The sequence below is a fragment of the Rousettus aegyptiacus genome, unplaced genomic scaffold (genome assembly GCF_014176215.1).
Source record: "Rousettus aegyptiacus isolate mRouAeg1 unplaced genomic scaffold, mRouAeg1.p scaffold_m13_p_10, whole genome shotgun sequence".
NCBI classification, from domain to species: domain Eukaryota; kingdom Metazoa; phylum Chordata; class Mammalia; order Chiroptera; family Pteropodidae; genus Rousettus; species Rousettus aegyptiacus.
Genome location: NW_023416285.1, coordinates 86,485,683 through 86,509,134, shown reverse-complemented (window position 1 = coordinate 86,509,134; position 23,452 = coordinate 86,485,683). Strand labels below are relative to the sequence as shown.

General features: G+C 45.5%; 1 protein-coding gene across 1 annotated transcript; it reads right to left on the bottom strand.

Annotated features, from left to right (window-relative positions):
* Positions 1–11,855: 11,855 nt before the first annotated feature.
* On the bottom strand, positions 11,856–17,470 carry SKIDA1 (SKI/DACH domain containing 1). Its single transcript, XM_016124351.2, has one exon. The coding sequence runs from the start codon at positions 16,595–16,597 to the stop codon at positions 13,841–13,843; it is 2,757 nt and encodes a 918-aa protein (XP_015979837.2). The 5' UTR covers positions 16,598–17,470; the 3' UTR covers positions 11,856–13,840.
* Positions 17,471–23,452: the final 5,982 nt, after the last annotated feature.

The following is a 23,452-nucleotide window of genomic DNA, read 5'->3' as shown; positions in this document are numbered from 1 at the left end:
ACGAGCCCGGGCGCGCGCTTTTCCCTTTCTCAGCAAGCGGGACAGGCCTGTCCGCCGAGGCTGGCAGAGCCGGCGGCCTGGCGGCGCGGGGCCTCGCGGAAACCCGAGCTCCCTGCGACTTGCCCTGCAAGAAGGGGCGGGGGTGAGCGCCAACAAGCTTCCCTGGAGGCGGGTCGAGAGAATTCCTAAGAAAACCCCTTTGGAAAACACCAAACCCTTCCAAAAGATGTGACTCTGCCCCTCCCCCCGTCCTGCGGCCTTCCAACTTGTCAGTACCCTCCGCACCAGCCGGCCTGGCCCCTCACCTGCGACCTTGCCAGAGCCTAGCCACCTCTCTTTTCCCCCACCCCCGCTTTTAAGCTCCATCTCCTCCCTGACCTTTCCGAGGCCTCGGCCAGGGTGCTGCAGAGGAAATGAAATTGTTCTGGAGATTACAGTGGGGCTTTTGGCCAGGAGAAGTCCCCCCTCCCTTTTCTCGTGCTTCCACGTTAAGTGCAAACTTGTATTTCCCTTCATGAGAATAGACACATTTTCTCGCTTATTTGCAATTTTGCAAAGTTCTACACAGAGATCAGTGAACCTTAAGCCCCCTGTTTCAGGCTCACATTGTGGAGGTTTGTCAGGGTCCCTGGGCAGTGAGCGGAATGACAGGTGAATCCAGCAGCCCCAGGGGAAGCCAGACCTAACCACCCCCAGACTTACAATAGGGCAGAGGCCCAAAGGCTCTTAAGCAGCTTCAAGCAACAGGTACCCTACCCCCCTACAGCAGAGCAGGCTTTCAGGATCCCAGCGCTGAGGCCCTGGACACAGACTCTGTTCCTCAGTGACCCGGGACAGAGTCCCCACCTGTACCGGTTCCCCATTCCTCTTCTCCGAATTACCCCCCAGTCACACAAGAGCAGGAATCTCTGCACTCTGAGCCACCTGTCCAGATGCAGCTAGGCCTCATTTCAGCTTCAGCAGGCCCTCACGGTGTAAGGTTATTCATGCTTTTGACCTGCTTGCTCTTCCAGACATGATTTAGAAGAAGAGGAGGAAGATGGAGGAGGAAGAGAAAGAAGGCCAAGGGGAGAACTTAGCAAAACAGAGCGATTCCTTTCTTACCCAGATTGCCCCCTAGCTCAGTCTTTCCCACACTCAAGAAGAGAGATAACTGGTTTCAATAACTGTATCTTCCCAAAGTAACTTTGTTTGAGTAATATTTTGCTCCGTGACCTGAATGGACCCAACCTACCTCTCTCCCCAGTCTGAAGAGAAGAAGGAGTCATGTAGCTTTAGGAAGATAAACAACTTTGTGGGGCGGAATGGCACCCCTGTAGCCGGTCACCATTCCACAGAGAGCCTGGGAGTTTCCAGCTGCGGGAGCCTAACTCCTCGGTTGGACAGCCAGCCTCACCCTTCACCCAGCCCTCCAGCCCTGGCCACCCCAAATTAGGTTCAATGGAAATGAGAACATTTAAGGTTCCTTCTCCTGCCTTGACTATTCCCTGGTAAGGAGATCTTAGTACAGAAATGTAGCTAGTTCCTGGGACCATGCCCAAGTGGGAGCTGGTCATCATAAGTGGTAGCTAGGGTGGAAGAAGCCTGAAGGACTGATGGCGGAGAGGGGAGGGAGGCACGGGAGTGTTTGCTTTCGCCCAGCTCTGGATTCCAGTGTACTCAGCCCTCAGCCCTTCCAGGCCAGCTTCACTCACTCAGCTGCCCAAGTGAAACAGACATCAGCCTCTGGGTTTATCAGAAGGAGCGACGGAGGCGGGGTGAGGGCTGCCTTTCCAACCCCAGGCTAGCATATAAGGAAGGCTATAACGGGTAGGGAAAGATCTGGCAGAGGGAAAGAGAGGCCCAAGCAGCAGCCACAACCCCTCATCACTCTGAGGGACTCATCCTCATTAAAGAAATCCTTTGTATGATGCTGCATGTCTTTCCCAGATTTGTGGCGACCACACTGAAGGAGGAGGCAGCAGGCAGCTGCGGTGGCTGCCACTGCTGCATGCAGGCATCCAGCAGTGTGTCCCTAGCAGCAGACTTGGTGTCCCCAGTGTGAAGAACCCAGGCCTGGCCCATTAGGCTGTGACTGAAAACAATCCCCTTGCCCCAAGCAGCCTCCGCCGTGACCGTCCCAAATCCCTAAACAGATTCCTGGACTGAGAGAAACAGAATTCATAGCATGAATGTTATCTAAGAGCTGGATTCCGTAGAAAAAGGGAACAGAAAATCCCACCCAATTCTGAAATCACTAATGAAATCACGGGTGGTAGTGGGTATTTGTGCCTGTATAAATGATGGTTTCCTACTTTTAGCCCCAGAATGACATTTCGAAAATTTCTCCCCTGCATAGCACCAAAGGCTGTCCTTACAGTTCTGCTATTGTGAATCAACCTTCTGTAAACCATATTGTGCATTTTCCCCTGGATTTTAATGAAAGAAGAACTGTGCAAAACCAACTGCTTTGTCCCGGAGCTGAAACAAAGACTAGTACACAGGAAAGGAGCAGCCCTTCCAAAATGTACTCTTCTCTGATTTGGGAGGAGAGCGCCTAGAGTGACCAGCCCATAATCGTGGTTGATATTTAATCCTCCTTAGTACAAAGGCCCATCGTTTCAGTCAGCAAAAGCACCACTGAGATATGACTAACCTTCAGAGTTATATCCCAAACTGGGAGTCAGGGCTCTGACTTGGATAGTCTAGGCCTCTTCTATCTAACCTGAACGGAAAGGATCTGAAGAAAATCACATTTTTTCCCCTCGCAACAAAGCATTCCTAATCACTTCAGCTTGTTGGTGAATTTTTATTCCCGTGTCCACTTGGGGTATTGAAATCGATCGCTGCAATATTTAATATATTACACTCCCGGGGTCATTGCTCTCCTAAGACTGAATTCTCTCCCTCATGCCCTCGACTCAGCCGGGTTTCTACCCTCCCACCCCCATCTGTCCAGGCCCGCTGTTTTTCTGTCCGCATAACGCCTTTAATTCTCAGCCCAGCCGCGCAACTTCACGTTTATTTTGTTTTCTGGTATGGAAAATACTGAAAGCTCTGGGCAGCACTGCACTTAAAAGGGAAAATGAGGAGCTCAGTAGATTGGAGAAAATTAACCTGCCACAAACAACCTCATTAAAGAGCTGCCTACCAAGAGTTAAGAATTAATAGCAAAATGGATGGGAAAAAAAAAAAAAAAACCCTTGAGTGAAGAGACCTTAAAACCGCTTTCCCTGAAAGGTGCATAATTTACAAGCCCAACCTAACATTCAGTTTTATTTCCCTTTCCTAGTGACCTGTCCCATAACCTTGTAATCCACTGTGGGGGCGTTTTCTTTTGGTCCCTTTCTTCTTTTTATACATCCATAGGTTTGCAAGTCCAAATACTTTGTGATATTTTTTTGGTTCAAAAATGCACTTAAATTGTTTGGGGTCTTTTAATTTAGAAAGACACTTTAAGAGACTCCTGGAATACCCTTTGGGAATTGTTAGATGATTTGAAGAGTGCCCTTAAAAGAACTGTGTTTGGATAGGAGGGGGTGTGGAGGAATCATGCAGCAAGAAGCCTGAAAAACCAGAGTGAGGACATTTTGTAGATTTAGTGTTCTGATGGTGCTGTGGTTTATTTTGCACGTGAAGTTAAAATTTAAGTAAAGCCCATGTATATAAGCTGTAAGTTGCTTTTCTAATGTTTTATTGGGCATTGTATTCTATATTGGCATTTTATATGCATAATCTCATTTCAATGCAGAGCTGCATACTAAATCCTGAGGCAAGCAGATGAGAATGCGGTATGGATATTACACTCAATTTCATTGGCTTCAATGAGACTTTGCACATCGCTATTTCCATTGTAATGGCTTATCTTTGGCTAGAATTTTACACATTGACATGCTATTCCTTTGGCCAGGATCCTGAATGAAGAAACCGTATCAATGGAACAGCCATAATCATACCATTCACATTACAGCAGGTAACTGGGATCAATGGTCCTAACAGTATTTATAAAAGATTCCCTGCTTTTCTTTTTATTAATAATCATTTTTGCACTTTTTTTTTCCTTGAAGGAGGGCACATTTAAAGTCAGCCTGGAAGTATACACAAAATATTGGTTCAAAACAGGAAGACATAGGAAATTCACAATAGGGATATTTCCGATTCATTTAGAAGTCCTTCCATTGTGTCGGAATATGATAGCTAAGCCCACATGTTATGTAGGATCGTATCCTATTCAGATAAACCAGCTAGAGATTGATACAAAGGACAAGATTTTAGAAGCCCTGCAACCTCTCTAAGTCTACAAAACAAGTTATATTCCCCCCTCATTTCAATTATACAAAACAAATTCTATTTTCCCACTATTTAATAGTAATGTTAAATTACAAGCCACAAACTGAGATGTATAAGATAACATGAAATGTTGATGTTTTCGGTAAAGTAGATGTTCTGCAGTCAGTTTTTCTAAAGAAGATGGCAGGAGCGCATAATCAATTTCCTGGTTTACTTTTAAATTTACATACATAAAGATGCAAAAAGATGCTTTGGAAAGTACAAAGATTAAAATATTTTTATTTTCTTAAAATTATATGAGCAGTAAAACAACTGAAAATTTCAAATGTTAGCCAGGCTCCTCTACTTAATATTTTTCCTTATTTAGGAGGGGAAAAAAATGCTCCCTCTCTTTTTAAATTTAGATAAGAAATACTCTAGTAGTAGCGATGTACACCCTTTTAATTCTCAATCATATATGCTTAAGATTGTTTTTTTTTTTAAGTCTTTATTATTAACAGAAAGAAATCAACATTGGCTTTCTGAAGACCAATTTGCCACATGATGTATAACACTTGGAACAAAACTGAAAGCATCTCTTTGCATTTGCATCTGGCAATGTACTCCATGTTAGAGCCATAGCCATGTGTTTATGGAGTTGAGCTCTCCTGGTCTTGAGACATGCTGTTTTTTATAGCCTAACCGGAATAGCTCAGCACATGCAGGACAAGAGGCTGGGAAGACCTGGCCCCTCACCCCTGCAAAGGAAGCTCAGGGTCACTGCAGGCTGCCACACCAGCTCTATCAGCATTGGTTTAAGTACAGATCTTACCTTCTTTCTACCCCTGGAGAAAAGTATTGCTAACTACTGGTATTGCCCCTTCACCTGGGTGCAAGAGTTAGGGAGGAGGAGAGGAAGAGAAAAAGATGAAAAGGTGAGAGAGGAGAAAAAAGAGAAGATAAAAGTAAAAGGGGAAAAGGGTAAATAAATGTGGTCATGGCAATTCCTACTCTACCATGCAGGTTTTACTTCGAATGGATATAATAATTAGACATCCGAAAGCTTAACCATCCACCAGTCTGCATATTTGAATCCAATGTAAAGAAAGAAAACTAATCTCCCACATTTGCACCACTGACAATCAGGGTATTCATTTGAGAGGGAGGGAAAAGAGAGAGGGAAAGAGTCATGAGGAAGAAAGAATGGAAAATGTGCCTTTATTTCTGGGACATCCAAGAATCTACATCCTTTCTAGTCATTCAGAGACTGAAACCTTCGCCTACTGACCAAGTGGTAGCCTTGAGATCTCTCACAGATTTGTGTCATTCCTAACTTGCACAGGAAACAGGGAGGGCTGCCGCCTAGGCATAGTGCAGGTCTCCCTTCCGCACTGTTTTTTCCTCTCTACTGCTCATCACTTATCACAAGGATTGTGTGGTTCCTGGAGCTCACTTAAACTGATCTTAAAGAGGGCAAGCACTAACAATGGAAACTATATTCCAGCCTTTGAGTGTCCTACATGTGTGTGTCCAATAGCCCAGTCTCCAGGAGAACTGAGTTTGTCTGTCCGTCTGTCTGTCTGTCTGTCTGTCTGTCTGTCTGTCTGTTTCGATGGCTTGGGGGAGAGGGCAGGCAGTCACCCATACATTTTCCCTTCTGTTTTCCTCCCTTCCTTTTGAGCATCCTGGCTGGGGAGGGCCTTTGCAGACCTGTGAGCGGTTGACTCTCAGCTAGACTAGTGATATTTTAGGGTCTAAGTCTGTTGATTGCTAAGCCTTCTCCATCCAAACGAGTCAAACACAAATATATGATGACATGGATTAGATGAATGTTACTGGGTAAGATGGATCTTACTGGAGAGTGTCTAGGCCGCCTGCCACTCTCTCCACCTCTTTCTGTCTTGCTCTAGTCCTCTCCACTGAAGGAAGTTCCAGGCAGCAGGAGCTAAGGAATCAGGGATACCCTAGCATCCTAGGTACTTGTCCTGTTTCTCCAGTAGATGTTCTTTAGAGAACACATGGACACACAGGTATCTGAGGGCAGCAAGCTCTCTTAATGCTCTTTTGAAATTCCTCTTCCTTCACCTCTCTAGCCTTAACCTCCCTTGCAAGAGGACAACCACTGCCCTCCCCCCACTTAGGCACCAGACTGCCCTGCAGCCTAGGCCCCTGCCACAAAATAGAGAGCTGGCTGTGCTGCGACCCACACAGCCAGGCTCTGGGCAAAGTCGTGGGAATCACGTAGTGGCCCAAGGGAGATCTGCTTCCTGACCGGTAAAATGTATATTGAACTGGGCAACCGTTTTCTGAGCACCCACTATGGCAATTTTGGGTGCTGCTGTTAGGTCCTACAAAGAAAAAGAGGAATGGCAGCAAGCAAGCCGAATGTGAGAGGGACACTAACTACATGGAAGCTGTTAACAGGGGTTTGACTCCACGCGTTTTGGGGTCGCGTTTTTGCAAACAAACCAGTCCGATCTTTATGGAAAACCCAATACACACGATGAAAAACTACCGTGTTTTGAGAAGCAGGAACGATGGAACCACGGTTACTGCGGGCGAATACGTCAATCAGCCAGGAAAGGGCTTTGGGAGCCCAAGGCTTAAATTTGGTGAATTCGTGCAATTTGGAGCATTTCGACTTAATATTGATCCCTAAACTCAATTTTGAAAACAGCCTCCATCGCAGAAGTGTGGTTTGCGTTATCCCAGTATTTGCACGCATCGATTGGGCTAAAATAAAATGCATCATACTCTCTGCAAAGAAGGAAGAGGCAGGGACAGCCACAAGAGGAATAGCAGAAGGTGCACGGTTAATATGGGTTGTACGCGAATCCGCGAAACAAGTGCTTTAAACCCAGAGGGATCGCACGTAATAGCTAATTTGGTGAGAGAGCGAGAGTGCGCATGCAGAGGGCCGTCTTAGGAGGGAGGGCAGATAGCTGAATATAGGTTTTTCTAAGTGGAATTAACATTTCCTTGTGATTTGCATTTGCTAAGGTCCAAACCCTTACGTACAGTCCACCTACCCCAGGTTTTTTTCCCCCATGTGGGCTCGCAGGAAATTCTCTTTCCTCTAGCTGCTCTGCTACAGCTCAGAGGCTGCGGAGAGGCTGCTGCTGCTTTTCCCCCGGACCCACCGGGTCTTAAGTCCTGGAGAGGCCGCGGGGCCGAGCCCAGGGAGGCGCTCTCAGCCCGTCCTCTCCAGGCCTGCAGGACCCAGCGGGTCTTCGCCTCAAAGTTAATCTAATGAACCCAGCGCCTGCCTGGGTCTGCCCGTACCCTTCCCGGGTCCCAACTGGCTGGAAAGAGACCTGGAGGAGATGGGAAAAGGAGATGGAAATGCCTTATCTTAGACTAAAGAAGAAATCCTTTTCTACACACACACACACACACACACACACACACACACACACACACACACACGCCCTTCCTCTTATTTCTCCTGTCTTCTGAGTCCATTTCAGGTTTCTAATGGAGAGAGAGAGCGCGAGCGCTTGAAAGAAAGGGAGAGAAAGCTTTAAACAAAAGAGGAGGCGGCGCAGGCAGGGGTCTAGAGCTCTCCTTAGGGGACTGCTGGGCCTGTCGCCCCTTCTGTCCCCCAGCCCGGCGTTCTTGGGAGTTCCGCAGGCTTGGCCGAACCGAGCTCCACGAGGCTGAGAAGTGGAGACAAAGCTCAAGAACCCATTGCACCCCAGGGCTCTGGAGCCCGGGCCGGGGCCGCCGGCCTGTGGGCGAGGCTGGGACTGGCGAGGGGCGCAGGGCCGCTCTGCCTCCCCGCGGCCCTCGCCGCCGGGGTCGCCCCCGCTCTCCCGGCTCTCCTCGTCGCACTCGGCCAGCTGCTCTGGGGGCCCGCGAGTTCAAAACACGCCTCCTCCTTAATGGAAGCCGGGAAGCCCCAGCCACTCTCCTTCCAGGCCGAGGCCGCGTCTGCAGAGTCGCCGCCGCGCTCCGGGCCGGCGTGGCTTCCGCGCGGGCCTCGGCGGCCGAGCGGCTATTTACTGCCCTCTGATTGCGCCTTGGACCAGGTTAGCTCATAAAGCCTTTCACACTCAACAATGGGGATTTTCTCAACAATTAACAAGAAACAACATAATAAAGCCATTTACAAAGACCTTGCTATTTACTATAAATTAGGCACTCTTTAAGAGACCAGTGCGTAATTTCACACACTTTACAACTGGGGCTGCATTTTAAACACCCGGGAAAACAAGCTTGTTGCACTTTCCTGTGACCTAGCAGCGCTGCACCTCTGTCTCCCCTCTTCTTCCAGGGGCAGCTTTGTTTGCGTTGCTGCACTCCAACCCGCACCCCCCCCCAACCCGGGGTGCTTTTCCAGGTCACTGTCTCCCGTTTCCCGTTTCCAGGTCATCATTGCACTTTCAAATGTACTGCGAGGTTCCAAGGGACAGGAGCCACCGCGCCAACGTGAGCAGGCCTCGGCCCAGCTCATTTCTCCCGCCGGGGAACTCAGGTGGGCCCTGCCCTGACTCCAGCGCCTCGTCTTGGGCCACTTCCCAGGAGGCGTTCGCAGCCATGCTGGCTGGCCCAGTGTGAAGCCCCATCCCTTTGCCACTTGCATTCCACAACTGCGTTTTGGAGGCCCTGGCCAGCCCTCTGCCCAGTGCAAAGAGCTGGGCCCATTTGACGGAAAGAGAGACAAGGCCTGGGCGCGGAGGTGAGAAAGGGCTAGACCGTGCCTGTGTGTGCGGGTGTGGGAGAAGACTCTAGAACACAAAAAAGAGCGCAAAGTGAGGGCAGGAGGCCCAGTCCCCCAGGGCTGGCCCGGAGGAGAGGGGCTGAGGCCGGCCGTGGGCCTTGTCGCCCTGCTCGTGGTGGGCCTGGCCACGAGGCCGCGGGGACGTGAGGCTGCGCCAGAGCAGTGGGGCCGCGCACAGGGGTGCGCGCTCTTCCATCCGGGGCGCAAGAGGGTCACAAATTCAGAGGAAAGCAAGATGTGAGCGGGGAAAAAAAAAAGTCACAAAGAAATTGGTTTGCCACCATGCAAAATGGCGGCACTTAAACATTTCTGGTGGTGGTGGCCCAGGCCAGAGAGCTGAGGGCTGCCCAGGGTCTGCGCGGTGGCCAGAGCTCGGCGCCTGGGGAGACAGCAAGGGGGAAAAGGGACCCCGAAACCCCCTCGGTCCCTGGGCCAACCCTTCTCCGGCTCGGCCGTCCCCTGCCTTCTCCCTCGTCCCCGCGCCAGCAGACCCCGGACACTGACCCCTGTTTACAAACACAGCCCGGGGGCGGGGTGGGGCGGCCGGAATGCGCGCTGGCGGGGTGGGGGAGGCCTCTGGCTCCCGAGGACGCCACCAGCAGCGAGGAGCGAAGAGTTGGTGCGAGAGAGCGGACCCGGCAGCTGGAAAGGACTGAACGCCTTGTTTTTGAAACTGTCAATTCCCTCAACCCCTATTGTGAGGGCTTCATGCAAAACATCTCAGGCCTTTTAAAGTAGGAGCTTGTGAGGCCGCCACAGTTTGAAAAGGAGCGAGAGAGGAGCGGGGGCCTAGGGCATGGGCAAAGAATGATAGCTGGGCCCCCCTTCCTTTTTTTCTTTTTTCTTTCTTTCTTCTTCTTCTTTTTTTTAATAGCAAAAGAGGGCCTGCCAAACAGGTAAAATGCAGCCCTCCCCCACCTCCTAGATCTGCCTTAAGTCCCCACCCCCCAGGCTAGTTTGCAAAAATGCCCTTTGGCCTAGGGAGCAAACCAAAACCAAAGCTAACATTAAAAATAAATCTTCCTTCCAGAGATGGGGAAAATCCTGGGGAAGACCGAGATGACCGGGTGGACTCCCCAAGGTGGATGCCCTGTTCCTCTTGCCAATTTCCTGAGGTTAGTTGATGGGCAGCCTTTAATTTTTACCCCTAGTTTGGCTCTGGAAACTCCCCTTTTCACATCCTTTTCAACAGGAAGTCATTTTTAAGGTGAAGCAAAACTCACCACATTTTATGACTTTCGTCGATGCTAATGCTTTATTTTTTATTATTTTTTAATTTTTACCATGAAGATTTTTGTTTTCTTTCTTTGAAAGAAAAAAAAAATGCTTTTGAGGAATTAGTCTACATCTCTTCCTGCATGCAAACAAAACTGTCATTCTCATAGCAGCAGAAACTTCCAATTCTTGGGGCTGGAACTTTGAGGAATTTCTAGGCCATTGAAAGTCACCCAGACACGGATAAGATAAAAATCCACACATCAGCCCATCTAGTTTGTGTTATTGCTGTTTAGTGGTGGCTCCTTGTTGTTGATTTTAAAATAAACAACCATTATTGAGATTACTCTACTGTAATCAAGTAAGCCAGTAGGAAAGAACACCCACTTTAAAAAGTAAATAATTGAAAAAGAGCAAGCTGCATTTATGAAAAAGGCAGATAACCTGGCTGTGGAAGACAGTAAACACATCACCTAAAAAAATAATTAAATCTTCATTTCACAGTCTTATCAGGAAACTACGTTTCTAGAAGACCCAAAATAGGCTTGTTTCTCCTAAGAAGTCTGAGAAAGAGCCCCTTCCAGTATTTTCCTTATGTCTGTGAATGGTGGGCTTTAGACATAGGGATTATTGACCCTTGAACCATATATAGTGCCTTCAAAAAAAAAAAATTCTATCACCTGAAAACATTTAAATGTAGAAATGCAATCTATCAATGGAGGTAACTTCTGTTGTTCTCTCAATAAGGCTTAACTTTTTTGAACAAATGGGACATTTATAGTATCTTAGGAAGCCTAGATATTGTCGTTAATCATAAGATGACCAAAATGAAATAAACTGTTCTGGGAATAATTCCCACAAGAAGAAAGGGCAAACAGCTAAAGGGCTACCAGAAATTGAAAGAATACCTTGTATTTGCAAGTTACTGAATATTATTTCGTACACTTTCCTAACAGAAGCCCCAACTCAGGTTTTGCTGTGGTTGGCTGGCTTGTAGGAGCACTGTGGGGCGAAATTTGTGTTGACTATTTAATTTCTTTCCTTTTGATGGTATCACTCTGGAATGGCTCGGCCTCCATGCTGCTCATTCTCCAGCTCCTATAAACTGAAACTATTGATTCTCTGAGGGCTGGAAAACCAAGTGTCAGAGCTGGAGGCCGATATTTTCTGTCAGAAATTCCATAAGGTATATTTGTTTTAAAGTGTGCTTACTCCATCTCGTGGTCCACCCATGCCCAAGATCTGTAGGCTTCAAATATATTCTCAATTTATAATTTAGGGACAGTGATTCCATTGCCAACAAGAAAAGTACTAGTCTAAATGTAGTAGTCACCATACTTTGAACTTTCTTGACTTAACAGTAATTAAAGAGTAGAAATGACAGACTTCCAGTGTGTGTATGTCACACTTTTTATAGATTGATTTTGCAGGACAACTCACTGAACCCAAATTCTGTATTGCCTTCCAAAGAGGAAAGAACTCAGACTGAGAAGTCAATTGTTCAGCTTTCTGGGGCTTTCAATGTAACTTGTACTGGTCTTTGGAATTACACACAAACATGAATTCAAGGATAACATCCCCCAATTTTTGCTTTGACCATATCTATCATGCCAATAAAAAAAAGATCCAGTGCATTTACATCTGGCAACATTCAAGAAGAAAAGGAAGGGAGGCAGTTCAAAGCATCTGTTTACTCCATCCAAATGTATTTGGATGCAGGTATGTTCAGCCTCTGTCTTTTACAATAAGAGTCAAACCACAGAGCATATATAGCAATTAGGCCTGAGACCATCCAGATCTATCTGAAACATTTATAGACAAAAGAAAATTTTCAAAGGGAGTAGGAATTAAAAGGTTAAGGGGGAAAAAAGACTGAATTTCCATGAGAAATAGGGACTTAAATTCACACAGTAAACATTTCATTGATGTTTTGTTTTGTGATTTATGATCTATAGATGCAACTTCTTAGGTTTAAGATGGCAAAGATCTGAGATACATAATTTGTCAGACTAGGGGAGGTGGACCAAAAATGATTAGATTTAACTTTCTAAAATAGCAATTGATTTCTGCTTCATCTTTTTAAACCCAAAACTTTTTGCACTTGATTTGTAACAAGTTCTTAAGTTTTCTTGTCATTTAGGAAGGAGTCCACCAGTGTTTTACACAGAACCTGACTGGCTTCATCACATGGTATTACAACAAAACACTACACCCAATAAATGCATTTCTTTCAGACAAAAACATTACAAGTGAAAATGTCAACAAAACCATTCATTCCTGTTAACCATTCTTCAATCTGGAATAAGTAGAAATGTATGGAACCAGGAATTTTAAACAGTGTTTTTAATTGAAAATAAAGCTAAAGCATGCTTTTCAACAGTGCAAATTTCCATAATTTTGATTTACTGCTTCCATCATCACAACATAGTACACCAGCATGGCCCTTACCAAGGGCTAGACCCTAGCCATTTGCATGTTGAACTACTTTGATTTTAAGTGCAAATATAGATAGTCACCTCTGATTGTCACTTGCAGTAGAAACTCTCCTGCTCAATACACAGGATGGTCTGAAAACAAAAGTTTAGAGAGATGCAGAAAAAGTAAAATGTAATAAAATCCAAGTGCCTGAGTTCTGATACCAAAAAGCCCTGAAATAACAGTTATCTTTAATTTGGGGTATTCTTACGACTCTGACCCATTTTACTTGTCTTGGCTCTATTTACTGCTTTGTCACAATGAGGGGTCAGATCATAAAATATCCTGCTCTTAAGAGAAATATTTTAATTGTTCTGCAAATTTGAGGAGTCAGACCACAAGGTAAGCAGGACAATAGTAAGAGTCACCTTATTTAAAACCTTTGGGTGAGAACACAGAAAGGACTTTTCCAATTGCAAGGAGTGGCTGTAAAAGTAAAATCACACCCTTTATAAAAAAAAAAATACAATCTCATATTTATTTTACTCAGTATATGAGGCAGCTTTTATCAGCATTCGATCAAGACTCACCAATCTTTTCACTCAAAAAAAAAAAAAAAGAAAAGAAAAGAAAAATTAAGTGCAACTACTCTTGGAGAGGGAATAAGGGGAGAAAAAGAAAAAAGAACCCCACAAATAAGAGCTCCAGAAAAGAACATTTTGGGCTCACAGAAACTTTTTGCTACCTCATTGTGTAACCATGTAACCTAACAAACTTTCACTGAATGAAGTTACGCTTTCAGGTCTGAAATCTAGTGCATAAACTTAATGGCTCATTGTAATATTTATTATTCAACCTTTTGACATTTATTTGTAGCAGTTGAATTGAGGTACCGGGTGCATTATTAGCATTGAAACAGTAAAGTGTTCCAGCTCTACTGTAATAACTGAGTTTTACTTGAGTCTTTAGCCTGAAGTAGTCTGTGGAATGTAAACCAACCATTCTCCCACCCCGCCCCCACCCTACTCCAAAAAAAAAAAAAAAAAAAAAAAAAGAAAGAAAGAAAGAAAGAAAAAAAACCCGCAATGGAAAAAAAAAGTAATCCGATTTCTGTCTTCAAAATGCGATAAACCAGGACTCCAAAAGGGGTGTAACACATTAATGGACTTGTACAAACCATCCTGTGCAGTTTACAACAAAAGGAAGGTAATACAGTTCAAGAAAATATCTTCCAAAACACTTTTATGAATTAAATTTCCTGAATTTGTGACTAGGTGGAAGAGGTATTGCAGAACCGCCCAGCTGCCATTTCCAGATAGGATGGGCCTTATGAGGAGGTTGGGAATCTTTAGTGGTGTTTAAGGAATACGCCGGCCACAAATCCCCATCCTTCCCAATAATGAGTGATGGTGGACAAGGAAAATTTGCCATGAAATTAAACGGCCTTTTCACTGCTGATGCTACATTGCTGGCTACCTTTTTGCGTCTGTTTATAACTGTAAAATCATCCAGTGTTCCTTCATGTGTCTCAGTTTTACCTGTAGGACGAGGACTTCTAGCTGATTTCAAATTTGGTTTGACTGGAGGTGTCTGCAGTACTGGTCGCTTTCCCAGGACCAGTGTCCGGTAATTTTTTCTCACCCTGGCACCAAATTTATATTCCCCATCCTCAGGTTTGGGAGAACCTAAAGTGCATGAAAGGCCCTGACTGGGAGCCAGTAGATTTAAGGAAGCAGTTTCTCTTTCAGGGCATGCAAACCCTTCCTTGGCTGTGGTTAGCAAGGCGTCTTCCTCTTTACTTCCAGTCACACTGTAAAACTCACCCTTTGTATCATTGCACTCGCACTTTAGCTTATTTGTAATAAGGTCAGGTTCATATTCTTCATTAGCACTACTGTCTTCGACTTTGATTTTAATATTGTGCAGAAATGGCAGTGTCTTGTCGCCTGTGTCAGTGCAGGGATTCTCGGCTTTCGTCGGTGGTGCTGCTGCATCCACCCCAAGATCCGTCCGCAAAGGGGGCAAAACCGTAGCAAATTCAGTACAAGGGGGGATTTTGGAATCTTTTTCTGAATTTGCTGCTGCTCGTGAAGAATCGTTATGGAAGAACCTAGCCGCTATTGTGTTGCTATCTGCACAGTGTGTAGTAGGAGTTGCTTGCAGGCATTTCCTAGCTTCTCGGAGTATTCTTTGTTGTGGAAATGCATTGTTTGTCTTTGGGCTAGGTGAAGAGGCCCCCTCCGCCAGGCAGTTAATTGTCAGGTCAGTTCTCTTTACAGTACTGGAGATTTCAGAGTGTGGGAATGTAATCGCAGATACCCTATCGTTCCTTATCTCCGTGAAACAACTCCCCAGGCCGGCCGGGCAGTACACCGGAGACGTTTTGGGGGCCCAGCCCTGCAGAGTCCACTCCTCCGGCGACTCGGCTTTGAAACTGCTCTTGAGGTCGGGAAGTCGGCCTGCACCCTCGAAAGCAGCGGGGTTGGTGGCGGCGGCGGCTGAGGCCAGATGGTACAGGAAGTTGGCCTGCGCCTGCACGCCGGGCGGCTGGCAGAAGCTGGTGCGCCTGAAACGGATGCTCTGCACTGACACTTGGCTGGAGCCGGAGCTGGAGTCCGACTCCGACGAGGAGTCCTCCTCCTCCGAGCTGACCTCGCTGGACTCCGAGGCCCCGCTGCCCCCCTCCTCCTCTCCCTCCTCCTCCTCCTCCTCCTCCTCGCATTCCTCCTCCTCCTCGCCCTCCTCCTCCTCCTCCGAGGACACGGAGTTGCTGGAGCTGGACAAACTGGAGCCAAAGTCGGAGTCATTGCCTGCGTGGTCCGAGTAGGAGCTGGACTCCGAGTCGCTGCTGCAGCTCTCGGGGAAGCTGCCCAGATGGGGCTGCGGCCGGTGGTGATGAGGGTGACTGTGCGGCGGCGGCTGGGCCCGGTGGTGGTGGTGGTGGTGGTGGTGGTGATGGTGGTGGTGGTGGTGGTGGGGAGGCGGGCAGAAGCTGTTAACCAGGTGAAACCTCTCCAGGCAAGTGGCTCCGGCGGCCGCCGCCGCCGCCGCCGCCGCTGCCGCCGCCGCCGCCGCCGCCGCCTTGGCTTTGTAGGACCTGGGCAGCAGCAGCAGGCGGCGGGCGCCGGCGTGGGGTGCGAGCAGGCAGTCCTTGGCGCCCCTGCGCTTGCGCTTGCAGCGGTAGGTCAGGCTCACGGGGCCGCCCGCCGCCGCCGCCGCCTTGGGCTGGGGCCCGGCCGCCGACGCCTGGTAGTAGGCGGCGGCGGCGGCGGCGGCGGCGGCGGCGGCAGCGGCGGCGGCGGCGGCGGCGGCGGCAGCCGGGTGCTTGCTGCACAGCAGGCTGCGAAAGTGAGCCGGGTCCGAGTGGAAAGCGACGTAGTTCCCGGGGAGCGGGGCGGTTTCGTAGTTTGGAGGGGGTTTGCAAGGCGAGCGCACGATTTCCGGGTAGTGCGAGCCCGGGTATTTGCTAAAAATCTGAGGTAGATGGGCGGCGGGGCGCGCGGCGGCGGCGGCGGCGGCGCCCGGGCGCGGGGACTGCGCGCTGATTGGCAGGGGCCGCGCGGCTCCACTCAGGCCCCGCCAAAGTTGGTGCCTGTCCTTCCAGAAAGCCGGGCGGGGGCTGGCGGCGGCGGCGGCGCGCTCTGGCGGCGGCGCCTTTGTGGCCAGGGCCCGGCCGACCCTCCTGCGTTTGGTCCTGAGGACCCGCTCGGTTTTGCAGGAGGTGTAGAGCGCTTCCACGTCTTCCCGGGAGATGAGCGTGCATTTGGCGGCGTGGAAGGCGATGCTGTTGATGGCCTTGAGTTTCCTCAACTCCTCCAGGTCGCAGTGGTGCTTCTTCACTTTCAGATGATCCATGCGCTTGTGCACGGTCGTCCTCGGGATGTTTTTCAGCAGGTCCGTGAAGACTTGGGAGAGGGCAAACATTTGCTTTCCTTTAATGATGAGGTAGCCGAGCCTCACGCCATCCACCTCTTCAAAACCTGACTTCAGGTCTCCCATCTCGGGCACTAAATGATCCCCACCATTTGCAGCAAATATATACGTGACGCATACATACACATGTATGTATGTTAATCCTCCACCAGATGCTGCGTGTGTCTCAAGGCATCCTGCTAATAAAATAACAAAGACTGTTATTCCCGGCGAAGGGAGTGCCAAACTCTAGGCAAAATTATTGGGAAGGAAAAAACAAAAACAAAACAAAACAAAACAAAACCCATGAAATTACACTGACTTGATTCTTGCTTTTTTTTTGGTTTTCGTTTTTTTAAAAAAGAGGGAAAAAACCATCCGGCTTCTGATCTGCCAGTGTGTTGGTGTAAGTCCCCGATGCAGATCAGTACCTGGGCCCCTCTATTCCCTCCTTCTCCATTGGAGCACTATGATAATGGAATGTGAAGGGAGAAAGAGAAAAGAAATGCAGCTGCTATTCCCGCCGCTGCTTTAGCTACAAATAAAATGACAGAGTGAAGTGAGCTCGTCCGGAGACACCTTCATCAATTAATTCCCCTAAAGCCAGCGCTGATTGGACACTCCTGACAGGTGATGCAATAAAAATTGATATTCCACCCCTTCCCCCCAAAATCTCCCACTAATTAGCATACCCTTATACTGCCACCTCCCCTCCCAAAGTAAATAATACAGTCGGTATATAAATCTTTCCATTAAACTATCGGAGCTCAGAAACAGCCTGACTCACAGACTTCATCTGAACCAGTGTGTGTACGCTAAAAAAAAAAAAAAAAAAAAGCCTGTATATTTGCCTTTAAAGGAATATTGCCTATTTTTGCTTTATTTGCATTTTACCGCTACCGCTATTATCATTTCAAAGAAAAGCATTTTAAAAACATTATCAGCCTAAGTAGACACACCCCCACCCCCTTTTCCTTTGGAAAATGGAGCTTAAGTGAAAATGTGCAGAATAGCCTGGTATTTCCCTTATGGGAATGGGAAAGGAGACCTACCGGCTGTGAGCTCCAAAGTTAAACCCTCGCGGTGAACCGCCCCAATACGGACTTACGTTTTGAATTTCTCGATTATTCTTTCTTTCCTTTCTTTCTTTCTTTCTTTCTTTTTTTTTCTTTCCTGTAATGCTTTTTTTATAACCAGAAACAAAGTTATTTGACCAAGGAAGCAGTTCAAGTCTCCAGCTCCGAAACACTGTAACAATTCAACTGGATTTGGATTCTCTGCTGAGGGGTGGGGTGGGGAGGAGGTAGTTGCACGTCAGACCCATAACAAAGCATAGATAAGCTAGAAATGTGTATACTTTTCACAATTAACCAGACTGGATTGGAGGCGGGATCGTCCTAGAGAGCCCAGCACAGCCTTTGCCTGGGTCCTGTTCATCGCAGGTCAGAATTCCAGGGAGCAGCTCGCTTCTGCAGCAAAGAAAAGAAAACGTAAATCGCCCAAGGTGCTACCAGAGGTTTTACGTAATAACGATGAAAAGAAAGTGTGATGTACGATGCAGACCAATTCAGTGGGCTATGATGCTTTTGGTTGGTAGTTTAAATGAATCTTCCACAACTCTCATATATTTCCATGAAAGCCAAGCATCTGCTTAAAAAAAAAAATCACTTTGGATGACTATCAATATTGTTTAACCTCTTCTTAGTCAAATTAAGGCATATTTTGGTGTCATTACAAGGATATCCAAAATATTGCCAAATAAGAGCAAGGGTCTTCCCAGTTGCGTTACCACGATCCCAAGGCGGTTTGTTGGCTGCTTTGCACAATTCGGCAAAATCTTCTTAACTGTTCGGTGTTTGCAACTACAGCATAAATGCAACCCAGGCATTTATATGTTTCCTTGTTCCTCCCAAAATAGACACATCCTGAGGTTAAAAGAATAAACGGATATTTACGAGCCTGCAAAAAAAAAAAAATTTGTACAATAATTTCTTCCTTCGCATCCAAAAGTTCCAGTTTCCCCTCCTCTGGTCTGGCTGAGCACAGGCAGGTTTGGCTCCAGAAAAAAAAAAAAAAGATTAAAACAGGAATCACATACAAAAAGGTTGTTTGCATGAAATCTCTGCCATAGTTCCCCACCCCCACCCTTAACTCCCTTGTAATTTCCCAGGAATTTTGAAGAGAATTGGGAATTTCAAGACGTGCATCCGGAAATGAAAGAAGTCTATTTAAGAGAGTCTGTAACTCAGAGGTTGGGATTTGAAAAGTCAGCCCTGGACTACTGTTGCACTCAGCACAGATGTAATCGCCGCTCTTCAACTTAATCAATGTGTGTACAAACCGCGATGTCTAGTTCTTGCCTTTGAAATCTAAGGCTAGCATTTCCATCCAAGAAATCAGAGCTACAGCAAATTACATTTTTGTCCCTTGAATGAGAGAAGGATCATTGAATGGATCTCGTGATATTTCAGGCTTTAAACGTAACCGAGAGGCAGCAATGAACAATGCCTCGTCACAGCTAATACCATCCACCGAGTTGGCTTTCTTTTGCATCTGGATCCATCACACCGCGTTTTTCTCTTTCACTTTCACAGGAGGCAAAATGCAAAGGTTTAAGCAGAAAGCAAAGTTTCCAGGAAAAGCAGATGCTGGTATTTGTTTTTTAAAGTAGAATGACCAGAGTCAGTCTATTGCCAGCGACAGTAATGTCGTTTTAAAATTCCTCCTGATGCACTTATATACTGCCAGCCCTCTTCCTTCCACCCCACCCCCGTCCAATTCCCCTCCCCCAGCTTTAAGATTTCAACCAAAGAGTCAAACAGCCAAGAAATAGTAAACTCAGAAAAAGCCTTTGAGAAGGCATTACAAAAGGTTGGCTAGAGCGTCTTTTTTTTTTTTTTTTTTTTGGCCAGGTAGTTCTAGCTGTTCTCGATTCCTATTTAGATTTGCGCGGGCGCGCGCGCGCGCGCGGACGCGCATGCACACACACACACACACACACACACACACACTCACACTCACACTCCTATTCCTCCTGCACATGGCAACATGATTTAGTAACCATTTCAAAATTACCTTCTTTCCCTCTCCCTTCCTCTTTTCCACCTTTAAAATACTGACAATATAGGCGTTTTTAAAAACTAATATAATATTATTTTTATTAAACTAAAGGTACAATCTATTGAGTCAAATTGAGAAAAATAAAGGCGAGAGGATTTGGGAATTTGTCTATATATACAATTTATAGGAGTATCTATCTCTGTATGTGCACTCAGACACCTTTACACTTATACATTTTTAATACTCCTATTACACATCTTTCTTCTTGTCTAATACATTCTTTTGTTCCTTTAACTTCCCCATCCTGTGTGTGTTTCAAGGCGTCAGTGCTTGCATTCACACGTATACACACACGCACACACACACACACACACACACACACACAGGGAATGTGACAGACAGCTTTCTTGTGGCCATCAGCACACGTTGCATATCCGGGGTCTTCTCCAGGCACATTGGGGGTCGATCCCGATAAAAAGATCTAGCAGAGGCCCCTGAGCGCTCACACATGAAAGGCAGGGGACTTTAAGATGGATTTGCATGCACACAGGGGATTTCGATCAATAGCTACCAACATTTATGGCTTAGATTATTAATGTGAAAGCTGGCCAAAAGAATGGGGATGAAAAATTAAAGGTGTCTGTTATCAATTATGCTTAAAGTTATGCAATAATTTACTTACTTTGCCTGGATGTGCAGATCCAGATGTATAAAGTACTATTCTTCAAAAGCCAGGGGGTTTCTTTGATAAATTTGTTGACCATGTCAGCCGCCTCTACAATTGAAGATGAACCCAATTCAGATGATGGACTGTATTCAAATTCTTTTTTGAGAAAAGATATATCAACTTCTCTGTTTCTCAAACGCATATGCATGTGTTGGTGAATATGCCCAAATTAACATTTATGTGTATATCCATCTCTGATGGGCTGGGGAGTTACTTATTGAGAATTTAGGCATATATGTGAAATGCATTGAGTTTGTTAGTTAAATGTAATTATTTATTCAGTGAGGAACGCATAACCTGCACACTATCATAAAAAGTATTTTAGCTTTGAAAGCAAAGCGGCTTGCTAAAGGGAACACTCTGTGGCAAATACAGATAGAAATACATTCTTAATGTCCACTTACTTCTGCATTTATTGTAAAAAATCAGCACTTTCAGTTTTTAAAGTGATGGGCTATGAAGATATGAACATATTTGTCTTTACTTATCCTGTGTGAATGTACTAAATTTACCTTCAGATGTTCTATTTTGATTTATTTTCACCATATTTTATGTTTAAATACCATTGCAATTCAGTCTGACCTCTTTCCTCTGGAGCGAAGTAATGCACATGGCATTTACAATCTTTTAAATGGTTAGCTGGGAAATGCAATAGCAATTTGCAGAAGTAGTTTACTAATGGGGAAAGTTCTTTTGAAAACCTGAAGGAAAACCTAAGAGTACTTTTGCATTTCTACACTACAACTGTCATATAATTAAAGTATTGAAGAGCATTAAAATAATCCTTTTCTTCCAAGCTTTCATCCATACACACGTAATTTAAATGAGGATCACCGCCTCCCCCCACCCCCATCACCATCCCCACTGCCTAACTCTTCACTATATACATTTGTTTTAGTGATTGCTGGGCACATTTTGTTCAAAGTGAATTCAGACAGAAAGGACCATGGAACATCACAAAGACCTCAACAATGTAAGTATACTGGTTAGAAGAATAAAAGAAGCCCCTTGTACTGTTGGCCAAAAGTAACTATAATACCTACAACATAACAAAGACTAAAATAGTAATAATTTAAAGTCTCATATGGCTGAAATAATTGAGGATTAGAACAATAAAAGCTTGTGTGATAGTCAACAGTTCTTTACCTAAATTTATCTAATCTCACTTGTTCTCTGTTCTTTGGGAGGGGAAAATGAGAACGGAAGAGGTGGAAATGGCTAAATTAAGGAACAACTTAAATTATAACTTAGTATATTTTCCTTAATTTTTTTCTTCTTGTCTCATCCACACAAATCAGGGCAAGTCTCCAAAAGGGCCCATGCTTCTGTTCTTGGACATTTAAAAATCCTGTTTTTAACAGAAGTTTAGGACAGAGAGTATATACCATGTTGTCTACTGACCCATAATCAAAATGCAGTGACCTTCTACCCTCTTTTTGCCCCCTGACCCATCTTGAATTCAATGCAGCCTTTATAAATTTGCAAATCCTTGGAGGTAAAGGGGTTTTTGTGAGGCTTTGTTCTGAAAAGCCATAAGAGTGTGCTTTCTAAATTAGACAAAAAGGTAAAGCAACAAACCCAAGTGGACAAGATTTTATACAGGTGAGCAATAGTCAACTCTTCAAATAACACATATTGCAAGCTACAAAGCAGTTATAAACATGGGAGACAAGAAGGTTACAGATTGCATCAAATTAGAGTGTGGTACAAATCACATTCATGATGTAAGAAATGGTTAGGCCACAGTCTTCCTGCTCTCCTCATCTCAAGGGCTGTGGGGGACCCTAGTGACTGAGGAAGAAAGGGGGTGGGTGGGAAACAGAGAGGGAGAGGGGAGGGAGGGAGGAAGGGAAAGAAAGAAAGGAGGGAGACTTGATCTGAATCTACAGGCACATTCCCTTATCTTTTCTGCTATCAGCCAGTTTAAAGGACACCATAATTATGATGGTGATAAAACAATGCCTGCTTATGTGTGCTGAATAAATAAAGAATGTTTACAGCTCAAGAATCTTTTAATTCCAATTAAATGCTATCAAAGAAAAGCCACTTTCCCTACTGCAACCGCCTTTCCCCCCCAATTATCTTGTTTTGTTGCAATATTTTCCTATGAGACACCAGGGCCTCTCACAATTGATCTTGAATGTAGAAAAAAACAAATCTGAGAAAGTAGAGTTTGACATTAGTTTATTAGTAATACGCAAATATCAAGAGCCACAATTTATTTGTATTGCCTCAATTTTTGTTTATTTTCCACAAGGACCAAATGCATAGAAACTGCAGTGATGACACTAAGTGCTGAGGCCTACCTATGGGCTGCTGAAGGCATACTAAAATTCTGAGCACCCATGAGGGGAGAGGGGGAAGATAAGACATGTGGGGCCTGATGGCCTCTGTAATGGGAATCCTCTGGTTCTGTTTCCCTGGCTTCAGCCCAAATCCTTCTAGGAGCACTGGAGCCAATCACTGTCTTCCACTGCTGCAGCTACTGGGCGCACACAAAAAAGCGGGAGATCAAAAAATCCCAAGTTCACATTTATGGATACACAAGGATCATTTCATATTCGTGGCTTCAACAAATCACATCATAATCAGATATAAACAAGGTTTGGGCAGTAATGCCCACCAGGATGGGCACTACACATTGACAAATATCACGCGCTAACCAGAAAAGTCACTTTTTAAATTTTGGAATCATAGAGTGAAAAGTCTTTAACTTTGAAAAGCTTACTTTTTGCTTTTGAGGCCAATTTTTACCATCATAAATTTCAAACAAATGCCTCTCTTTAAGTCATTTCTCAACATTATAATTCAAACTTCTATTTTCTTCGTTTCCCAGTTCTAGTAATGTTTTGTTTGTGTTTTTAAAAAACACATGCCATAGCAAACATTATGGAAAACGCACTCGTTCCGTTAAACGCCCATACAAACCTGCCTTTTTTTTTTTACTCCATCTGTCTAAGTAACATTTTGCTAAGTATACGCTTAAAAAAAAAAAAAAAACTTTCCTCAAAGAAATATCTAATATTTCTTGGTAAATTCCATTTGGTGAAGTAGTACAAAAAAGCAGTGGTAAAAAATTTCAGGGTATTCGTACATTTGCTGAGTAGCGGCAGGCCCCTTTCCTTTTGAAAGTTTAGAGCTCCAATACCCTCAAT

What these genes read in the sequence shown, in the direction of transcription:
- SKIDA1 (XM_016124351.2), bottom strand. Translation starts at nt 16,597, where the DNA reads ATGGGAGACCTGAAGTCAGGTTTTGAAGAGGTGGATGGCGTGAGGCTC.